This window comes from Equus caballus, chromosome 1 (assembly GCF_041296265.1).
Source record: "Equus caballus isolate H_3958 breed thoroughbred chromosome 1, TB-T2T, whole genome shotgun sequence".
Taxonomy (NCBI): domain Eukaryota; kingdom Metazoa; phylum Chordata; class Mammalia; order Perissodactyla; family Equidae; genus Equus; species Equus caballus.
The window spans coordinates 131,650,454-131,670,718 of record NC_091684.1 but is presented as its reverse complement, the minus strand read 5'-3'; the positions used below and the strand labels follow the sequence as shown (position 1 = coordinate 131,670,718).

General features: G+C 47.7%; 1 protein-coding gene and 1 long non-coding RNA gene across 6 annotated transcripts in view; one reads left to right on the top strand and one right to left on the bottom strand.

The window, feature by feature from the left end:
- LOC138917331 (uncharacterized) overlaps positions 1 to 14,209 on the bottom strand; it is a 22,739-nt gene extending 8,530 nt beyond the window's left edge. For 3 of the 5 annotated variants that reach the window (XR_011425182.1, XR_011425179.1, XR_011425185.1), the window contains exons 1-2: positions 14,089 to 14,209; positions 9,573 to 9,953 (exon numbers count right to left, since the gene is read on the bottom strand). This is a non-coding gene — a long non-coding RNA (uncharacterized lncRNA). Of the gene's footprint in view, positions 1 to 6,048; positions 6,600 to 9,572; positions 9,954 to 14,088 lie in introns of all 5 variants that reach the window. The other 2 variants (XR_011425180.1, XR_011425186.1) reach the window with 2 other exon arrangements.
- On the top strand, positions 14,030 to 20,265 carry COMMD4 (COMM domain containing 4). Its single transcript, XM_023653327.2, has 8 exons — positions 14,030 to 14,293; positions 18,109 to 18,180; positions 18,410 to 18,475; positions 18,675 to 18,714; positions 19,000 to 19,119; positions 19,310 to 19,390; positions 19,724 to 19,900; positions 19,976 to 20,265. The coding sequence occupies exons 1-8, from the start codon at positions 14,291 to 14,293 to the stop codon at positions 20,014 to 20,016; spliced, it is 600 nt and encodes a 199-aa protein (XP_023509095.1). The 5' UTR covers positions 14,030 to 14,290; the 3' UTR covers positions 20,017 to 20,265.

Sequence of the window (20,265 nt, the reverse complement as noted above, 5' to 3'; positions counted from 1 at the left end):
CTCCTCCTCCCATTCTTCATTAGTAATACTATCCCGTATTTTTAGCTGGGCACAAGGTGATCCAGAATAAAGACTGTATTTGCCAGTCTCCCTTGTAGGTGGGTGTGACCATGTGACTTAGTTCTGGCCAACAGGATAAGAGTGTCATGAGGGATGTAGGGTAAGTGTCCCCAAAAGGGGTTTACCAGTTCAAATCCTGGACACATTGCTCATCAAGCCATGCTGTGGTGGCATCCCTCATAGAAGAACTAGAAGGACTTACAAGTAAGATGTACAACTATGTACTGGGCTTTGGGGAGAAAAAAAAACAGAGGAAGATTGACAACAGATGTTAGCTCAGGGCCAATCTTCCTCACCAAAAGAAAAAAGAAAGTGCTTACGGCAGTGCCTGACACATTACAGGTGTTCAATTAAAAAAAAGAGTTTTCCTTCATCAACTCTTATATTTGGTAACACTAAAGTATAGTTTGTGTAAGAAAGGCAGAAAAATACTTGATTCTTTTCCATTACTTAAGAGTTTTTAGACTAAAAGTTCATCCAATAGCATCCTCCAAAGGTGATCAACTTATTTTCTTCTAAATAAACAGAACAGCAGGCTTGACTTAGCCAACAGTCGACTCAGAGCACTCAGACTGCTAAAATATTTGATGTATTTCAATTCATTGCAGGGTTTTTTCTGATACTTGAAATATTCTATTTTTGGCCAGCAAGAGGCTCTTCAAAGCCAAAGACAAGATTTAAAGAAACTCTCTTCTCCTGCCCCTGGAGAGTAGAATGGGCACAAAATCAGACACAGAGCTGAGTCACAAGGACAGCAGAACTGCGGAGACTGAAGGGTCAATGGTAGAGGGTCTCCCATCCTGATGGGAAAGTCCTGGGATCCTGATCCCTGGGACGGGGGAGTTTGAGTGGATGCACCCGAGAACCTTGAGCCTCCAGTTTCCCCTGAGTGGTCTAGGCAAGGAGCAGCGCCGCCTCTTGCTAGAGGAGAGCAGCCTCCCCTGCCTGCAGACTAGGCAAAAACTTCCCTGAGCTGGATCCTTACAGAACCATGATGTGTGTTCTCCTCGTTGCCTCCCCACGTTGCCACCAGACCAATAACTAGAGTCAGTCCTCATCATGACCCAAGGTCGCAAGGACAATCCTGCTCTGAGTGAAATGATTTAGTCACAAAAAGAGTTGCAGGAGCTGTCCCGTATGTACTGGAGGAATCTGGGCGAGGTGGTGTAGGGGAAGACGAGGTTGTTGGACAAAGGGTAGAATAAAAGGTTGCATATATGAGAATTTATTGACCTGGGAACACTCTCCTGTGACTAAGGATTTAATGTCCTGGCAAGGACACCTGGAGCTCTGACACACTGCTGGAATGGCTCCTTGAAGCATAGACATGACAGTTACAGCAGTTAAAGTAGGTGGAGATTGTACAGCTGCTTTCCCAAAGTATCCCAAAAGGAGTCCGAAGGTTCAGGGAGATAGGAATGTTAGAATTGTTGGTTTTTTTCTTTTAAAGATTGGCACCTGAGCTAACATCTGTTGCCAATCTTTTTTTTCCTTCTTCTCCGCAAAGCCACCCCCTCCCCCACCAACATAGTTGTATATCCTAGGTGTGAGTGCCTCTGGTTGTGCTATGTGGGATGCTGCCTCAGCGTGGCCTGATGAGCGGTGCCATGTCTGCACCCAGGATCCGAACCGGCAAAACCCTGGGCCGCCAAAGCAGAGCGCGTGAACTTAACCACTCAGCCACGGGGCCGGCCCCTAGAATGGTTTTATTACAGTATATGCAAGCAGAGAATCCATCGCTCAACTATGTCCCCTTGGAGGGCTCAGAAGAATGCCCCTAAGTTAACAATGATGGCACCAGTGAGGAGCACCTGAATCTTCGAGACTCAATGGCACTAGCTCTTTGTAGGCCAGGCTTGACAGTAGGAGATGCTGCTGTGAATCCAGCCGCCTTAGTGTCTGCAGGGATGGTGGGATGCCGGAATAACAGAAGCCAGGTGGTGAGAGTTAACCATTAATGAAAAGGTGGATGTATGAACTTAATTGGCAGCAAGGCTGGAGTAAGAACCAGAGTGCCTTGATCGTCAGGGACCTGTGGCATTGGCCAAAAACTGATGATATTCCAGAGGCATTTCTTAACTTGAAAAACAAAACCAAACCAAGATCTGGCAAGCAGAAGGCTGCAACAAAAAATTGCAATCCCTTGCCTAGTTTCCAGACCGAGACAATTGAGATCTAGAGGAGGCTGGGTATTCTTGAGAAAAGATCCTGCAACATTACCACAAGTATATTCAATAAATATTACCTCAATCCATCCCCAAAGAGATCTGTGGTCATTTACCAAAGTAACTATATCTGGTGAAAAAGGGTACATCTGAACCTTTTGAGGGCTTTATTTTTATTTACTTTTTTTGAGGAAGATTAGCCCTGGGCTAACACCTACCGCCAATCCTCCTCTTTTTGCTGAGGAAGACTGGCCCTGAGCTCACATCCGTGCCCATCTTCCTCCACTTTACACGTGGGCCGCCTACCACAGCATGGCTTGCCAAGCGGTGCCATGTCTGCACCCGGGATCCGAACCAGTGAACCCCGGGCCACCAAAGAGGAACGTGCGCACTTAACCACTGTGCCACCAGGCCGGCCCCTTGAGAGCTTTAATATAAGATCAGAGCTGACACTGGCACCATGAGACTCACAATGCCATCGTGCCCCCCAGTAAGAGTAGACATGTGGAGGCTAGGTAATAAATGAAGGCCTGGATGAAGACAATCTGCTCGCGCATCCACTAGGGCCGTAGCCCGCCCTGTTGTCACCTTTCTTCTCCCTAAACATGTAATTGAGATAAGTATGCTTAGCAGCTAACAGAGCTCTCACATTTATTCCCTAACCTGTGTATATGAGCCATTATAGCAGAAAGGGCCAAGTGGAAAGCTCGGAGACTGCCCCCTCCCATTGCCAGGAGCAGGAAGTATTCCCGGCAGAAATGCAGAGATTACGGCCACTCTCAACAGTGGACTTTCATTCCCCGCTCTTGTCCTTGTGCTATTCTTGTCATCATTTTGTTTTTAAGAATGGCATCTGCGCTAACATCGGTTGCCGATCTTTTTTTTTCTTTTTCTCCCCAAAGCCCCCGGTACATAGTTGTATATTCTAGTCATGAGTGCTTCTGGTTGTGCCATGTGGGACACCGCCTCAACATGGCCTGATGAGCCGTGCCACATCCATGCCCAGGATCTGAGCCAGCAGAACCCTGGGCCACACCACTGAAGTGGAGTGTGCAAACTTAACCACTCTGTCACGGGGCCAGCCCCTCTTGCCATCATTTTACTTCTACATTTGTTATAAACCCCACAATATATTATTACTTTTGGTTTAAACTATCAATGTTTTTTAAGGAGTTTTTATTTATTTATTTATAGTTATTTATTTATTTTGGCAAGGAAGATTGGCCCTGAGGTAACATCTGTGCCAATCTTCCTCTGTTTTGTATGTGGGACGCTGCCACAGCCTGTCCTGATGAGTGGTGTGTAGGTCCATGCCTGGGATCTGAACCCACGAACTCCAGGCTGCCAAAGTGGAGCACACAAACTTAACCACTACACCACCAGGCTGGCCCCACTGATATTTTTAAAGAAATCGAAAATGAGAAAAAAACTCTTAAATTTATCATGTCAATGCTCTTCATTCCTTTGTGTAGATCCAAATTTCCATCTGGTATCATCTTTCTTCTGACTAAAGAACTTCTTTTAATGTTTCTTGTATGCAGATCTGCTGGTGATTAATTATCTCAGCTTCTGTTTGTGTGAAAACGTCTTTATTTTGCCTTAATTTTTTACAGATTTTCTTCCTGAATATAGAATTCTAGGGGGATTTTTTCTTTCAGCACATTAGAGATAACATGCAGTTATCGATTGGTTTACATAGTTTCTGAGAAGCTTGGTGTCATCCTTGTTTCTCTGTGCATAATGGGCCTTTATTCTCTGCCTTCTTTGAAGAGATTTTCTTTATCCCTTTTTTTTAAGCAATTTTATTATGATATGCCTTGGTGTGGTCTTCTTCTCCTTGGGGTATGTTGGATATGCAGGATTTCAGTTTTCATCAAATTTGGAACATTTTTGGCCATGACTTCTTTTTTTTCTTTAGGATTTTTTTATTTTTCCTTTTTCTCCCCAAAGTCCCCTGGTACATCGTTGTATATTTTAGTTGTGGGTCCTTCTAGTTGTGGCATGTGGGTCACTGCCTCAGCATGGCCTGATGAGTGGTGCCATGTCCACGCCCAGGATCCGAACCAGCAAAATCCTGGGCCATCAAGGCGGAGCACGTGAACTTAACCACTCAGCCACAGGGCCAGCCCCCATGGCCATGACTTCTTTGAATATTTTTCCGGACCCTCTCTCTTCCCCTTCTGGGATTCCAATTACACGTATGTTAAACCACTTGATATTGACTCATAAATCACAGATGTTCTCTTCATCTTTTTCAGTCTTTTTTCTACCTTTCATTTTCAATAGCTTCTATTCAAGTTCATTGCCTTCAGATTCACTCCTCTTTTTTTCTGCAGTGACTAATCTCCTGTTAATCCCATGCATTGTTGACTTTTTTATTCATTTGGGTTTTTTTATATCTTCCATTTATCTTTTCTCATGTTCAAGTTTTTCTCTACCCTCTTAAAGATATGCAGCGTATTTATAGCAGCTATTTTTATATGTTCCTATCTGATATTTACATCATCTTTGTTATTTCAGGGTCTATTTCCATTGATTGATTTTTCTGCTGGTTGTAATTCCTATTTTCCTCCCTCTTTGCATTCCTGGCAATTTTTGACTGGGTAATAGATGTGATTTTTATGTTGTAGATGCTGGATTTTGTTGTTTTCTTTTAAATAGTTTCAGACTTTGTTCCAGTGCAATTTAAGTTACTTGAAATAAACTGGATCCATTCAAGGCTTGCTTTCAAGCTTTGTTAGGACAGTTTCAGAGCAGCCTTTAGTCTAGTGCTATTTGAGCCCAACTGTTGAGGCAATGCTTTTCTAAAGATTCTATTCAATGTCCTGTGTTTTAGGAGGTGTTTCTTTTTTTTTTTTCTTTTCTTTTTTTGAGGAAGATTAGCCCTGAGCTAACTACTGCCAATCCTTCTCATTTTGCTGAGGAAGACTGGCCCTGGGCTAACATCTGTGCCCATCTTCCTCTACTTTATATGTGGGACACCTGCCACAGCGTGGCTTTTGCCAAGCGGTGCCATGTCTGCACTCGGGATCCAAACTGGTGAACCCTGGGCTGCTGAGAAGCGGAACATGTGAACTTAACCGCTGCACCACTGGGCCGGCCCCAGGAGGTGTTTCTATTCTGGCTAGTAAAAATAGGAATCGTTTCTAGTCTCCTGCAAGCTCTGGGAATCGTTTAGTCTTCTGCTTTCTGGTAGTTTTTTCCCCACACTTGTAGTTTCCTCTCACACATGTATATGTTAGTACTGAGCCAAAGACTTGAGGAAACTTCTGCAGTTCTCCAGATTGTGCTCACTCACGCTCTCTCTCTGAAGCTCCCTCCTCTTTGGTACTCTGCCTCACAAATTCTATCCACTTTCATCTTCCTAAACTCCCATCTCCATCTCTTCAACTCAGTAGGACAACTGGGCTTTGTTTGGATTCCCTTCCCTGTATTTCAGCTTGTAAACTGCTCCCAGAAGTAAACTGAGGAAACCGTAAGGTTCATCTTCTTTTAGTGATCACAGTTCTGGTCTAGCTATTGTACAATGTCTGAAAATTGTTGTTTTATATATTCTGTCCAGTTTTGTTGTTCAAGGGGGGAGGTAAATCTGGTCCCTGTTACTCCGTAAGTAGGAGTTTCTCCGTGTAGTTTTAATTTGTATCTTTCTTATTACCACTGAGGTTGAACATCTTTTTGTATGTGTCAGAAGCATTTGCGTTTCTTTTTATTTGAAATTTCATATATCTTTCCCATTTTCTTAGAATAGTTGGTCTTTGTTTTCTCTACTTTTAGAATAGAATAAATAATAATAGCACTTCTGATTGTGCCCATGGTGGAGTACCTGTATTGATTATCACCTCCCATCATAAAACTAAAAAACTAAACAGAATGAATGAAAAAATTGTCTTCAGTCATTGGGCAATAGACAGTGCAAGTTTACAACATCTGAGAGAAGGGAATCATATGAAGTGAGTTTCACGTCTTTCTGCCTGGGAGACATTTCCAAGCCTCTAATGATGGCACAAGGAAGTGGAGTTCAAGTAGAGAGCATCAATCTTGCTTGGTGGAGGAAATGAAGATTGGAGTTCAGGGCTAATAAAACTTGCATGGTAGAGTACCAGGAAGGATGGAGTTGACAGAGAAGGAGCCCCAGAAATCTCATAGAGGTTCTCCTCAGGTCCTTGGTCAAACCCTAAACTACGAATGTGCAGACTGAGACTCTGCAAGGCCTAGCAGAGAACAGCTGCTGGGGAGCTGAGCTATTTCAGAGGTCACAGAATGCCAGCGAGACACTGGAGTCCTGACCCAGCCAGAATAGAGAGGCCTCAGTGAACATCCCAGACATTCACATGAGGGCCTAAAAGGCTATGCTTTGGGAGTAAGGAAGATTCCCTAGGAAGAGGGGCAAAATGAAAAAAGACATATGCTAAGAAAACCTAAAACCAAGACTTGACATACACAATCAAGTTAAGCCATCAGTAATTTAATTGCCTGCCAGAACAAAACTCAACACTATTTAGCATAAGATAACATAATCCAAATCATAACAATGCACGTTCACCATATCAAAAAATATTTGCTAGATGTGTAAAGAAGCAAAAAAAAAAAAAAAAAATCCTAAAATTAAGAGAAGAACCAGTCAACACAAGCAGACCCATAAATGGCTCAGATATTAGAAATAGCAGACAAGGGCTTAAAAAAATAACAACACTAAATATATTAAATAAGTTAGAGGAATAATTTTTTTAGTATGTCCCAAATAATGAATGGGACATGTTTATACTAAAAACATTCTTCCTTGCTTACCAGACATCTAAATTTCACTGGGCATCCTGTACTTTATGTGGCAACCCTACCCCTCTGTCAAGATGGAAGCAGAGTCCAAAGCCCCAGCCTCCTGCAAGTGGCCTGGCTTCGCGCAGGGCCTGGATTGGGGGAGTTGTGTGTTAGATGCATCAGAGATCCTTAGTTGTTTACTATATCAAAATTTTTGCCAGACCTGCATACTGTATATGCAGATCTCGATACTGTCAAGTATTATTTTTTACTTAATATTTCCATTTAAACCAATTCTTCATTTTTTAATTTAACTTTTTATTTTGAAATAATTATAGATTCAGAGGAGATTTAAAAGATAGTGCAGAGAGGTTCCATGTACCCTTCACTCTGTTTCCTCTAATGATTACATTCGACATAGTACAGTACAATATCAAAACAATGCCAAACGTATAGTTCTATGTCGTTTTATCACATATGTAAATTCATGTAACCACCTATAATCAAGATACAAAACTGTTCCCCCACCACAAAGAGCTCCTTCTGCTGCTCCTTTGTACTCACACCTGCTCCTCCCTCCCTATCCCCTGGCAACCACTGATCTGCTTTCCATCTCTACAATTTTGTGATTTCAAGACTGTTATATAGGGGCCAGCCCCATGGCTGGGTGGTTAAGTTCATGCACTCTGCTTTGGCGGCCCAGGGTTTCACCGGTTCAGATCCTGGGTGCAGACCTAGCACCGCTCATCCAGCCATGCTGAGGTGGCGTCCCACATAGCACAACCAGAAGGACCCACAACTAGAATATACAACTATGTACCGGGGGACTCTGGGGAGAAGAATAAGAAGAAGAAGAAGAAGAAAAAGATTGGCAACAGACGTTGGCTCAGGGCCAATCTTTAAAAAAAAAACAAAAGACAGTTATATAAATGGAAACACATACTAAGTGACCTTTTGAGATTGGCCTTTTTTTCCCACTCAGCATAATACCCTTGAGACCCATGCAAGTTGTTGCATGTATCAATAGCTTGTTCCTTTTTTATTGCTGAACAGTATTTCATAGTATGGATGTAGAACAGTTTGCTTAACTATTCACCATTTGAGCAATATTTGGTTGTTTTCAGTTTGGGGCTATTACAAATAAATCTTCCATGAACAGCCATTTACAGGTTTTGGTGCAGACATAAGTTTTCATTTTTCTAGAATAAATGCCCAGAAGTACAATTGCTGGGTTGTATAGAAGGTATATGTTTAGTTTTTAAAGAAACTGCTAAACTATTTTCCAGAGTGTCTGCACCATTCTCTATTCCCACTAGCAATGTATGACAGATCCAGTCTTATCTACATCCTCATCAGGATTGGATATTGTCACTACTTTTTAGTTCAGCTATTCTAATAGCTATGTAGTGATCTCTTACCAGGGTCTTAATTTGCATTTCCCTAATGGTTAGTGATGTTAAATATCTATTCAAGTGCTTTAAATCAACTCATTTTTAAAGCCTAAACAAATGTATTTGAAAAGGCAACTTGATTAGTGGTTCTCAAAGTATGGTCCCTGAATCAGCAGCATCAGCATTACCTGGGAACTCGCTAGAAATGCAATTCTCAGGCTTCACCCCAGATCTACTGAATCAGAAACTCTGGGGAGTGAGGCTCAGCAATCTGTGGTTTAACAAGCCCTTCAGGGGATCCTGATATACCATAAGGGGAAAATCAGTCTCATTTGCTATAAATAGAAGGTAACTGTAAAAATAAATGCGTCTGTATCCACTTCAATCATCTTGTGTACCAACAGGTTCACACACCACATTTTGGGCAGAGTGCACTTGTTGCCCAGCTCTGGGGGCTCCATTCACACAGATTATGATGAGAACACCCTTCCCCTGGAGTTGTGCAGTTCACAGTCCACACAGCTTTGTGTGGCGGTTCTGACTTTCAGCCACTGATCTAGTCCTACCTGCACCCCTTCTTGCCCTTAATTTGACTAAGGAAAGTGAGGCTCTGAGGAGGGTAGAGACTTGTCCAAGGTCACCAGCAACATAGTTAGACTCCTCTTCCAGTGCTCTCACCCCTGCTGGGAGCCAGGGCAGGGCCCACACAATTCCTAACCTGTTCAGAGCCTGCCCCTAGTCACTGCTGAGTGACAAATTAGATTCCAATACAGAACGTAGGAGAGGATACCATTTTATGAAATTTATATTTGTAATCCCTAAAAGGAAAAATTCTATTCCTTTATTCACTGAATACTCTGACATCAAATGTATGGGGTTTTTTTTTTAAAGATTTTATTTTTCCTTTTTTTCCCCAAACCACCCCCCCCCCAACCCTGTACATAGTTGTATACTTTTAGTTGTGGGTCCTTCTAGTTGTGGCATGTGGGACATTGCCTCAGCATGGCTTGATGAGCAGTGCCATGTCCACGCCCAGGATCCAAACCAGTGAGGACCTGGGCTGCCGAAGCTGAGAGCAGGAACTTAACCATTCGGCCACAGGGCCGGTCCCCGTATGGGGTATTTTCCCTGCACACCAGCCAATCCTCTGACACCAGCTGAGTGTCCTACACTTCAATTCAATTCTGATACTACATACCTAGAGTTAGCACCAGACCCCGCAGGTTAAGGGCTCAGTCCCCCAAGACTGCTCCCACTTCAGATGGCAGTTGCAAGCAGTGGGTCTCCCAGTTACCCACACTTCTGTCCAACTTGACTACAAATCAGGGTCCTCACAACCCACTCCTCAGGTTAGAGAATTTGCTATAACAGCTCACAGAAGTTAGAGAAACACTTATGCTCAGTAATAAAGGATACAGATGAGCAGCAGATGAAGAGATACATAGGATGAGATCTGGCGGGGTCTTGAATGCAGGAGCTTCTGTCCCATGGAGTAGGGCGCAGCACCCTCCCAGTACACGGATGTAGTCGCTGACCCCGAAGCTTTCTGAGGATCAGGGATTTTTATGGAGGCTTCATCCTGTAGGCATGATGGATTGTTAATTCAATCTGCAGCCCCTCCCAAGATCTAATCATGGCTTGGTCTTCCTGGTGACCGGCTCCCATCCAGGAGCCATGCAGGAGCCCACTCAGAGTCACCTCATTAGAACAAAAGACACTCCTATCACCCAGGGAACTCCAACAGATTTAGGAGCTCCATTTCAGGAACTGAGGGCAGAGACCAAATACATGTTTATTATGTCACAGCTGCATATGCATGGAAAAAAATCAGAAAGAGCTGTTGGAGAAGTTATTTGGGGACAGAAGGGGTTTACTGATATTTTTTAACTTCTCTGTATTTTGTGATTTTTAGTACAATAATCATGTTTAGTTATACAATTAAAATGTGTTAAATATCATTTAAAAAGTCAACATGAAGCCTTGACCTGTCCAGCCAGGGCCTACAGTGGCAGGGTCAGGAAGCCTTCCAGACAGAGCAGGCCGTGCCCCCACCCCCGTTTCACAAGCTGGGACCTCTGCCTGGATACCCGCGCCCACCCCTCCACATTCACACCCACCATCACTTCCTATGAGTGAGGCCTTCCCTTTCCCCCCAGCTCCGGGTGCCCACTCGACCAGAGGACATCATGGTCTGAGCGTCTGCCTGTCTGTCTGTGTCTAAACGGGGGAACTCCTTGGGACGAGCACTCTGCTTGACCTATCACCCCGCGGAGCGTGGCATAGAGATGTGGACAGTGGGTATTTGGTGAGTAAAGGAATGAATGAAGGAGAAAATAATCCTGAAAAAGGTGATTTCTGAAGACCTTTATCCAACAGGTGGAACCAGTCCCCCTTTGAGCAGCCTGCTAGGCAGGGAACCAAGTGTGAGGAGTGGGGTGGGTACAAAGCCCAGTGTTTCTGAAGCCTGGGGAGGCAGACTAGATGGACATGGGACTTGTGGGTAGGTCTAGGGGTGGCAGTGTTGCTGTGGGGGCTGCAAGGAGGCGGCCAGTCTCAGGGAGGGCTCGTCCTTGGAATCCCCCCACATCCATCCCCCAGGGCTGTGCAGTGCAGGAAGGCCCAGCTGATGGGGAAGGTGCACAGGGACTTGTTTGGGACCGGCCACCTGGTCCTGCCTGAGGAACTGACCCTGGGACCCAGCCCCTCAGACCCCCTCAGGAGATGCTCGACTGCGATGTGGGGCTGCCCGAGTGTGGCAGCCAGCTGCAAGTGAGAAGAGGGACAGGTGAGGTGGGCCTTGGTGTCAGAGGCCAAAAAATCACATCCTGACCAGAGGATGGACTGGACTCCAGCCACGATCTGCAGGGCAAAATGATAGGGTCTTCAACTAGCCCAGGGTTCTTGGGTTCTCGTCTGGGCCCTCCCCTTACAGGCTCGGTGACTTGGGCTAACCCTTCCCCTCCCTGAGCCTCACCTCCATCAGTGAAACCAGGGCTGGGCCAGGGCTCTCAAGACCTCCCAGCTCTGACCTCTGGCTTTCTCTCAGGCTGGCAGGGGGTCCAACAGACGTGGCCTGGCCTCCCCTGCTTGCCTCCACCTCCTTGTGAAGCCTCCCCGTCTCCCCCTGTGAGACGAGGACAAGCAGGTGCTCACCTGCGGGTCTCTGATACCTCTGCCCCAGGGGAACCTGGAGAGCCTGGTCTACGCGCAGTGCTCCACTCCACTCCAAAGTACAGTCCCCACTGGCCTCCTGGCATTCTGTGACTTCTAATTGTTCTTCAGGTGGTTCTCTTAGATTTTCTAGAGAGACTGTCATCTACAAATACTAGTTTATTATTTTTCAACATTCATGCTAAAAGTTTTCCCATGTCTTATTTATCTAGAATAGAGTTTCTCAAAAGCAGCACTATTGACATTTTTGGCTATAATTCTTTGTCATGGAGGACTGTCCTGTGCATCGCAGGATGCTTAGCAGCACTGCTGGCCTCTGCCCTCGAGGTGCTAGTAGCACTTCCTAGTCATGACGGCTAAAAACATCTCAGACACGGCCAAATATCCCCCCGGTGGCAGAATCCCCCTCAGTTGAGAACTGCTGGCCTTAACACAGAACAGTATTGGGTCACAGTAATGATAGCACATTACTCCTGCTCCTGACTTGACTGGGAATACGCCTAGTATGAAAGTATGCTAGGATCTGTGTGCTCCTGTCCTGGCTAGTACACTTGTATACTGTGTCCAAGTTTAATTCACAAAAAATGAAAAACATGATTTTCACACAAATAATGAAGGAATGTGTGTCAAATATTTTAATTAATGAGGGAATCAGTAAGATGATAAAGCTCGTTCAAGGAACATTTTGAGAAAAAGTATTTCTAGTGAAGCAGGAAAGACATTCTGAAGCACGTGCTGAGTTAGAGACGAACCTGTTCATGCCCTATACTGCAATAAAACTGCAATCTTTCGGGTGATCTTTTCTACTGGACAGAAGTCTATACGTTAACATACAACTTCTCAGGTACATTTTCTTACATTACTGGTTTTCAAAGTATAGTCCCCAAACTGAAAGCATCAGCTTCACCTGGAACTTGTTGAAAATGCCAATTTTCAGGTCCTATCCCAGGTCCATGTCATGAGAAGCCTCGGGGCTGGGGTGGGGGCAGCACTCTGCTTTAACAAGCCCTGCAGGCGACGCTGATGCTCTCTAAAGTTTGAGAACCACCACTCTAAATAACCTGTATTTATGGAACAAATCAGTGAGACAACGCTCCAGAATGACATTAAACAGACATGCCACCCACCTTTTTCCTTATTTCCAAATTTAAATAATGTGCCTGTCTGTTAAGTTTGTTGGTTACTATTTTGTTTTTCAAATACTCTACCAACTTAAGGCAGTTTTCATCTATTCCTAATTTTTCTTTTTTCTCCCTTTTAATAAAAAGTGGTTTTCCAAATCTATCAATTTTTTTCTTCTTTAACCTAGTGATATGATGAAATACAAGTTGAATCATTCTTATATTCTTTTTTTTTCTTTCTTTCTTAAAGATTGGCACCTGGGCTAACAACTGTTGCCAATCTTTTTTTTTTTCTTCTGCCTTATCTCCCCAAACCCCGCCTGTACACAGTTGTATATCTTAGTTGCAGGTCCTGCTAGTTGGGGGACGTGGGACGCTGCCTCAACGTGGTCTGACGAGCGGTGCCATGTCCGCTCCCAGGTCAGCGGAGCGCGCGAACTTAACCATTCTGCCACGGAGCCGGCCCTCTTATATTCCTAAAATAAAATTTTTCTTTGACACGGTGTAGTATTTTAACACACTATTGACTTCAACACGCTGACATTTACCATTTTTAAAAAGCTCTTTACACATGAGATCAATTTTAGCACGAATTGGGAAGTTTTCCAGCTCTATCTATTTATGGAGCACTTTAATTGTCATAGGCTCTATCTGTCCTTCAAAGCTTGCAAGGCCAGGACAACAAAACCAGCTGGGCCCGGTGTACGGGGAGGAGGGCAGAGAACCGAGGAACCATCTCAAACTGCTCAATGTCGTCTTCGTTTATTAGTCTCTTCTCTAGTGTATTTTTGTTGTTGCTGTTTTGTGTTTGTTTTTACCTCTTCACGTGAATAGTGGAAATTTCGTTTTTCGAGACCATCCATTTGCTCAACTTAGCAGTAAGCAAACTAATGCAATTTAAGACAACCTATTTTTCTCACATTAGACTGGGAAAAATTAAGATAAACATCTAACGTTGGCGAAGCCATAGGGAAACAGTTCTGAACGTGCACGTCAATTTTAATAGTCCTTTTTGCTGGGCAACTAAGGGGATTCATCAAAATGAAATCAAATACCCTTGAAGGAAACATCTGGGGTGCTGGTAACATTGTTTCCTTATATGGGTGCTGGTTACATAGGGTGTATGTACAGTTTATGAAAATTCATTCAGCTTCGTATTTACAATACGTACAGTTTTCTGTATGCGTATTATGTTTTAATAGAGTTTTAAAAATAGGTCTTTTTAGCTATAAACAAGCCATAACTATAGCTATAAACAATGCCATCGCTTACTGGTGGAAAACACGGAAATGACCCCAACACCCTCTCACAAGGGAATTACTTTAAAGGCCAGTCAGGGCGCCAGAGCTCCTGCTCCCTTAAGTTGAACAAGTTAAATGGCTTCCACTCCTTTCCTCCCGCTTTGGATGTGTGCTCCGTTACCTGGGGGTCGGCGCCGGTCGCGCCCGGGGAAGCGCTCCGAGGACGCCGCACGACCCCGGCCTTCCGCCCCTGGCGGCTCGGGAGGCCGCCGCCGGCCACGCCCCCACGCCGAGGCGGCCCCGCCCGGCCTCACGTGCCCGCGGGGTCAGCTGACCAGGCGCGACCGGAAGGAGCGGCTGCCTGGTCCGGGCCTCCTGGCGCGATGGTGAGGGATGCTGGGCGATGCGAGGCGGGGGATGCTGGGCGGGCAGGGTAGGATCCCCCAAATCTCCCTGCTGCCGCTGCAGGAAGCGCGGGGCGCCGGGTGCGAGGAGGTGGAGAGCCTGCGCTGTCCCCTCAGCAAACGCCTTGGGTGCCGTCCCGAGGGCCGGGGGTCTGATAGAGAAGAGCCCCCTCCCGGCCTCCCCTGCAGGCAGTGCAGGCCGGCCCGCCGGCTTGGAGTCCCGGTGCTTCCTTGGCAGGAAAGAAGGGCCCCCGCCCCCTGACGCAGGAAGCGGGGCTGGTCGGGAGCAGGAGCCCTGCCGGGCCTTCCCCTGCCCCAAGAGGACCTCCCGAGGGTGCCCACTTCCCAGCCCTCCTGCGAGACTGGGAGAAGAACTGGCTTAGAATTCGGTCCAGCCTTCCGCACTCTTAGGAAGCCCCTTCGCTCTTCTCAGAGCCGGAAAGGAGGAGTTTTTGGATTGGGACTTTCCAATTCACCCATCCGTTCATTCCTTCAGCAGATTTGAGTGCCTCTCTACATACTGTGCACTGTGCCACGCGCTGGGACTGCAGTGGCAGGAGGGAAGGGCAAAGCTGGAGGCTTGGACTGGCGGTCCTAGTCCAGACTTGAGGGGAAGGACCTGACTGCACCTTGTGCATAGCTTAGGAAGGCTTCCTGAGGATGGCATCAACCGGAGGGCCTGGGGGCGGGGAAGAAAGCTGGCTGGGTGCAGCGCAGTTTGTGTACCGGGGGTCAGGAGGCATGGGGGCCGGGTGAGGGATGCCGTATCTTCGGACAGGGAACAGCATATTCACAGACTTCAGATGAGAGAGAGCAGGGCTGCCTGGGAAGGAATGCGTTTCACCTAGCTGGAAGAGTATAGACTGGAGGTTAGTGAAAGATGAGGCTGAACAGGTAAGCAAAGAGCAAATCTTGCTGGGTGTTGAGAGGCACATAAAGGCGTTTGGACTTTAGGAAAAGGGCACTGGGAAGCTAGAAAGATCCTTCTGGCTGACTTGTAGAGGGAGCAAGAGGGGAGCCGAGAGCCCAGGCTGGGGCAGCAGACTCCCAGCAGATGGTGTGACCTGAGTTAGGGTAGAGAGAGTGGAGGTAGAAGTGAGGGAAATCCGCAAGGCTCAGGGACTAAATGCGGGAGGGAAAAAGGCGAGGCAGGCGTCTGGGCTCGGTTCCCAGGTGGTGGTACTCAGAGGGTGGGAAGCCCAGGACGGGGAGCAGGTTTCAGTGGGAAGAGCACCAGCTGCTGTGATACAGCCTGAGTGAGGTGTGTGGGAGCCGCCGGTGCAGCTGGCTGCAAGACAGTCTAGATTTAAGGGTCTGGAGCTCGGAAGAGACTCTACAGTGGCAGTTAAAAATTTGAGAGTCATCAGCACAAAGATGATCAGTGAACCCTAAAAATGTGTGACCTCTCTCCGTGACAGTGTGAGTTGGGAAGAGAGGGCCTAGAACAGAGCCTAGAGAAAATGCTAGTGTTTTAAGAAATTACACAAGGAACACATTCTTGTGGTAAAATATGTAAATAATACAGATGGTAGAAGACTTCCATGGGGGAAAAGGGACCCATTAACTTAGGAAACATCTGACATCTTAAATTTCTTTGACTTCTAACTGAAATTTAGAATTTCCTTCCATCATGGATATTGGCAACAAACCCCAGTATTATTAGCAGCACCTCCAACTGTGTCACTAATAGAAATCAGAGATATTTCATATCACATGACAGCTGTTGGCATTGTTTATGCTCATCATTTCTAAATTATGGTTATTAGACTTGAAACGTATACCATATCACCAATTTGTATTGAATATTTTGATAACTTTTAATTAGTTTCCTTTGCAATCCTATATATTTTATGCATTTAAGAACATTGTTTTAAGAAAGGCCTATATACTTGACCAGATGTCAAATGAGTTCATGGCACAAAAAAGTTAAAACCTCCTGAAATAGAGAAAGAAGTGCAAGACTGTCCTTAACACCGCCGTCACCTCAGTCCCCTGGCCCAGAGTCGTGACAGCAGGTGGTCTGCAGAGATGACCGTTTGGGGATTGAAGAAAGGAGAGTGAGCCAGCAAATGAGACCAAGGCCAGGCCAGAGGGAGAAGTCAAGAAGAGTATGGTGCTTCAAGAAAAAGAATGGGTTTGTGTCAGATGCTGCTGAGGAGTTAAGGAAGAGGAAAACTGGATTTAGTGACAAGAGAGCCATTTGTGACCATGGCTAGAGGACTTCATTGGAGGCCCACATAGAAGCCCCAGTGCAGTGGGGTCGGATGTGATCAGGGGGTGTGGGGAGTGGCAGGTGAAAAGGAGCATGAGGGTTGGTCCTGGGGCGGGTCTGAAGTGGCTGATACGGTGAATGTGGGGCTGAGTAGAGGGCTGGCATTGCCAGGCTGCAGTGAGGGCAGGATCGGGAGAACCTGGATGTGCCATGTCCTTGGTTTGTGGGGTTTTCTTCCCAGCATCTGTAAGCAGCCCAGATTGAGGTGTGGGAAAATGGACGTGTGTATTGCTGTGGGTTGGAGCTTTTCCAGGCAAACAGGACAAAGGACAGTTGATCAGGGGAATGGAGGATTTTGGTAAGACATTGTTGACGGGGGGTTTGCACTCAAACAGAGGAAACAGACCTTGAATAAATGATGAAACATGATGTATGCTGTGACCAGTGCTAAGGAGATCAAGAAGGAAGGCCCAGGGGCTAGAGCATGATGGTGAAGAGCTGCTTTATTTTTTTAAACACCTTTATTGAAGGGCCGGCCCCATGGCCAAGTGGTTAAGTTCACATGCTCCACTTCAGTGGCCCAGGGTTTTGCCAGTTCAGATCCTGGGCGCAGACCTAGCACCACTCATCAGGCCATGCTGAGGCAGCGTCCCATGTGCCACAACTAAAATATACAGCTATTTACTGGGGGGCTTTGGGGAGAAGAAGGAAAAATAATAATAATAGTAAAAAACCAGCTTTATTGAAATATAATCAACATTCAATAAGTTTTGACATGTATATATTCATGAAAACATCACCATGATCAAGGTAGTGAATGTATCCACTGGTTCCCAAAATTTCCTTGTGCAAGGGGCTATTTTAGAAAGTGTGGTGGGGCCGGCCTGGTGGCATAGTAGTTAAGTTCACACACTCTGCTTCGGCGGCCTGGGTTTGCAGGTTCGGATCCTGATTGCAGACATCAAGCCATGTTGTGGCGGTGTCCCACATATAAAATAGAGGAAGATTGGCACAGATGTTAGCACAGGGCTAATCTTCCTCAAGCAAAAAGAGGAGGATTGGCACAGGTGTTAGCTCAGGGCCAATCTTCCTCACCAAGAAAAAAAAGATGTAGTCAGGGAAGGCCCATTGGAAGAGTTGTCACTTGAGCAGAGACCTGAATGAAGTGAGAGAGAGCAATCCACAGAGGGGACAGCAAGGACACCAGTGAGAGTGTACTGATGTAACTGAGGAACAGCAAGGGGGCCAGTGTGGCTGGAGCCCATGAGAGAGGTGACATGTGTCATGAGACCAGGGACTTTGTTTAGTTCTGTGCTGTACCCACAGCACTTGGAATGGGATCTCCCACAGAGAAGGTGCCCAGGCGATGTTTGCTGAGCAGATGAATGCCTGCCATCAGAACGAGGGTGGTGGCAGGGTGGGTCAGGGAGAGGGATTTCTATCCTCTATCAGCCTGGTAATAGGGGAGAACAGGTGGCCAGAGGGCATCCTTCTTGCTCCCTGAGGAGCAATAGTAGGGAGACATAGACAGATCCTGGCCACACCTCCGTCCTCCAGCCTGACTGCCTGCCTCACTCCTGTGCAGAGGTTCCGGTTCTGTGGTGATCTGGACTGTCCCGACTGGGTCCTGGCAGAGATCAGCACGCTGGCCAAGATTGTTGAGTGCACAGGGTCTACTTGGGGGGAGGGGGAAGGGAGGGGCCGGGGAGGGGGGCTGTGGTGGTGGAGGATGGTGAGATTACTGGTGTTGGGGCCTCAGTGCTCTCAGCCTGTCCTAGCATGCTGTGTGACTTTGATCACATGGCCAGCCCTCTCTGAGCCAGCACCCCCCACCCCCTGGCGTGGGGGGTGGGCCAGTCTGGCTGATGTGAGGCCTCTCCCTCCAGTCTTCGGTGAAGCTGCGGCTGCTGTGTAGCCAGGTGCTGAAGGAGCTTCTGGGACAGGGGATTGATGTGAGTGCAGGGCACAGCTCCCCACTGTCCCACGAGACTGTGACCCCACTGCCCTGAAACTGCACCAGGCCCAGGGAGGTGGGGGATCTGCTTCCCACACTCCCTGGATCCCTCCCATCCTTACCACAGCATCCAGGCTGGGAGGCGGGGGGCTGGTGGGCAAGGGCCTGGCACCCCCTGAGGCCTCCTTTCCCCATAGTACGAAAAGATCCTGAAGCTCACTGCTGACGCCAGGTTTGGTGAGTACCTCACTGACCCACAGATCTTGGGATGACCCTGAGTACTCATCCTGAGGCCTGGCACAGAGGCCCTCCCTCGCAGCAGCCTGCCCTACTCTGCCTTCCTCAGTGGAGGAACATGAGGGGAAGAAAGACATCCACAGTCCCACCCCGTGTCCTCTGCCAGCAGCAGCAGTGCTCTTGGCTCAAGGAGGCCTGGGGCCCCTGAGCTGAAGATAGTGGGGCAACAAGGAGGTGGCTGGGGCCACACTGACGCCCCCCTACCCAACCCACGGCTCCCTCCAGACTCGGGCGATGTGAAGGCCACGGTGGCAGTGTTGAGCTTCATCCTCTCGAGCGCGGCCAAGCACAGTGTGGATGGCGAGTCCTTGTCCAGCGAACTGCAGCAGCTAGGGCTGCCCAAAGGTATGGGCATGTGGGTGGCCGCTGGGTAACCTGTGGGCCAAGCTGCTGCTGGACAGCAGGCCAGGCCACACACATGTGACCCTAAGATGCGCCCTGCCCTTTCTGGGCCAGGAGTCTGAGACCCGCCTTCTGAGCAGCCGCAGCCCCAGTCCCAACCTGCTGCCTCAGGGCACCTCCATTCTGCCCCCAGAGCATGCAGCCAGCCTGTGTCGCTGTTATGAGGAGAAGCAAAGCCCCCTGCAGGAGCACCTGCGGGCCAGCAGCCTGCGTGGTGAGTGAGTGGCGGGCCAGGGTTGGGTCTGGGCTCCATCCTAGAAGGTACATGCAGCATGGGAGGTGCTTGTCCTCAGGAGACTTGGCCATGGTCACATGGCAAGCAGTCACAGAGTGGGGGCTCCTGACTCCAGCCCAGGTTTCTTTCCTCTGAGATCTGCTCTGGATAGCCTGAGCACCCGATTATTGCCACCTGCCCTGGGTCAGAGAGATGAGAGCTTCTCAAAAGCCACGCAGCCTTGAAGGGCTGAGGGCTGAGCCAGGGTGGGGGCCAAGGCTGCCTGGCTCTCCTGCTGTGATTCTGAGAGGACCTCCCTGGCTTGTCTCGCAGTGAACAGGCTGGCAGGTGTGGGCTGGCGGGTGGACTACACCCTGAGCTCCAGCCTGCTGCAGTCCGTGGATGAGCCCATGGTCCACCTGCGGCTGGAGGTGGCAGCTGTCCCGGGTGCCCCGGCCCAGCCTGTTGCCATGTCTCTCTCAGCAGACAAGTTCCAAGTCCTGCTGGCAGGTGAGGCTGAGCTGTCCCTAGAGGTGTAAGGGGCCCTCCCAGATTATACTTGACTGCCTACCTCTCCCCCTGCAGAACTGAAGCAGGCCCAGACCCTGATGAGCTCCCTGGGCTGAGGAGGAGAGTGTTTGGGGCCCATGTGGAGCTGCCCTATCCCTGTCGCTGCCCTCCGAACTTCTCTTCAGGTGGTAGCCCCAGCTCCAGGACCCTAAGGGCCTGGCCTCAGACCTCTGGCTTCCTAGGTTCCCACTTAAGAACTCAGCATCGGGATCCTGACGACTTGCCCAGTATTGCCTTCCCTTCCCCATGAAGGGCACTTGTCAGTGATTTTAACAAGCAGGAAGAATAAACAGAAGTGTAGAGGA

Bases quoted from the DNA above. Each gene is read 5' to 3' on its own strand.
- COMMD4 (XM_023653327.2), top strand. The intron at 18,181-18,409 runs GTTGAGTGCACA...CTCTCCCTCCAG, and splicing joins TCAGCACGCTGGCCAAGATT to TCTTCGGTGAAGCTGCGGCT. The intron at 19,391-19,723 runs GTGAGTGAGTGG...CTTGTCTCGCAG, and splicing joins GCGGGCCAGCAGCCTGCGTG to TGAACAGGCTGGCAGGTGTG.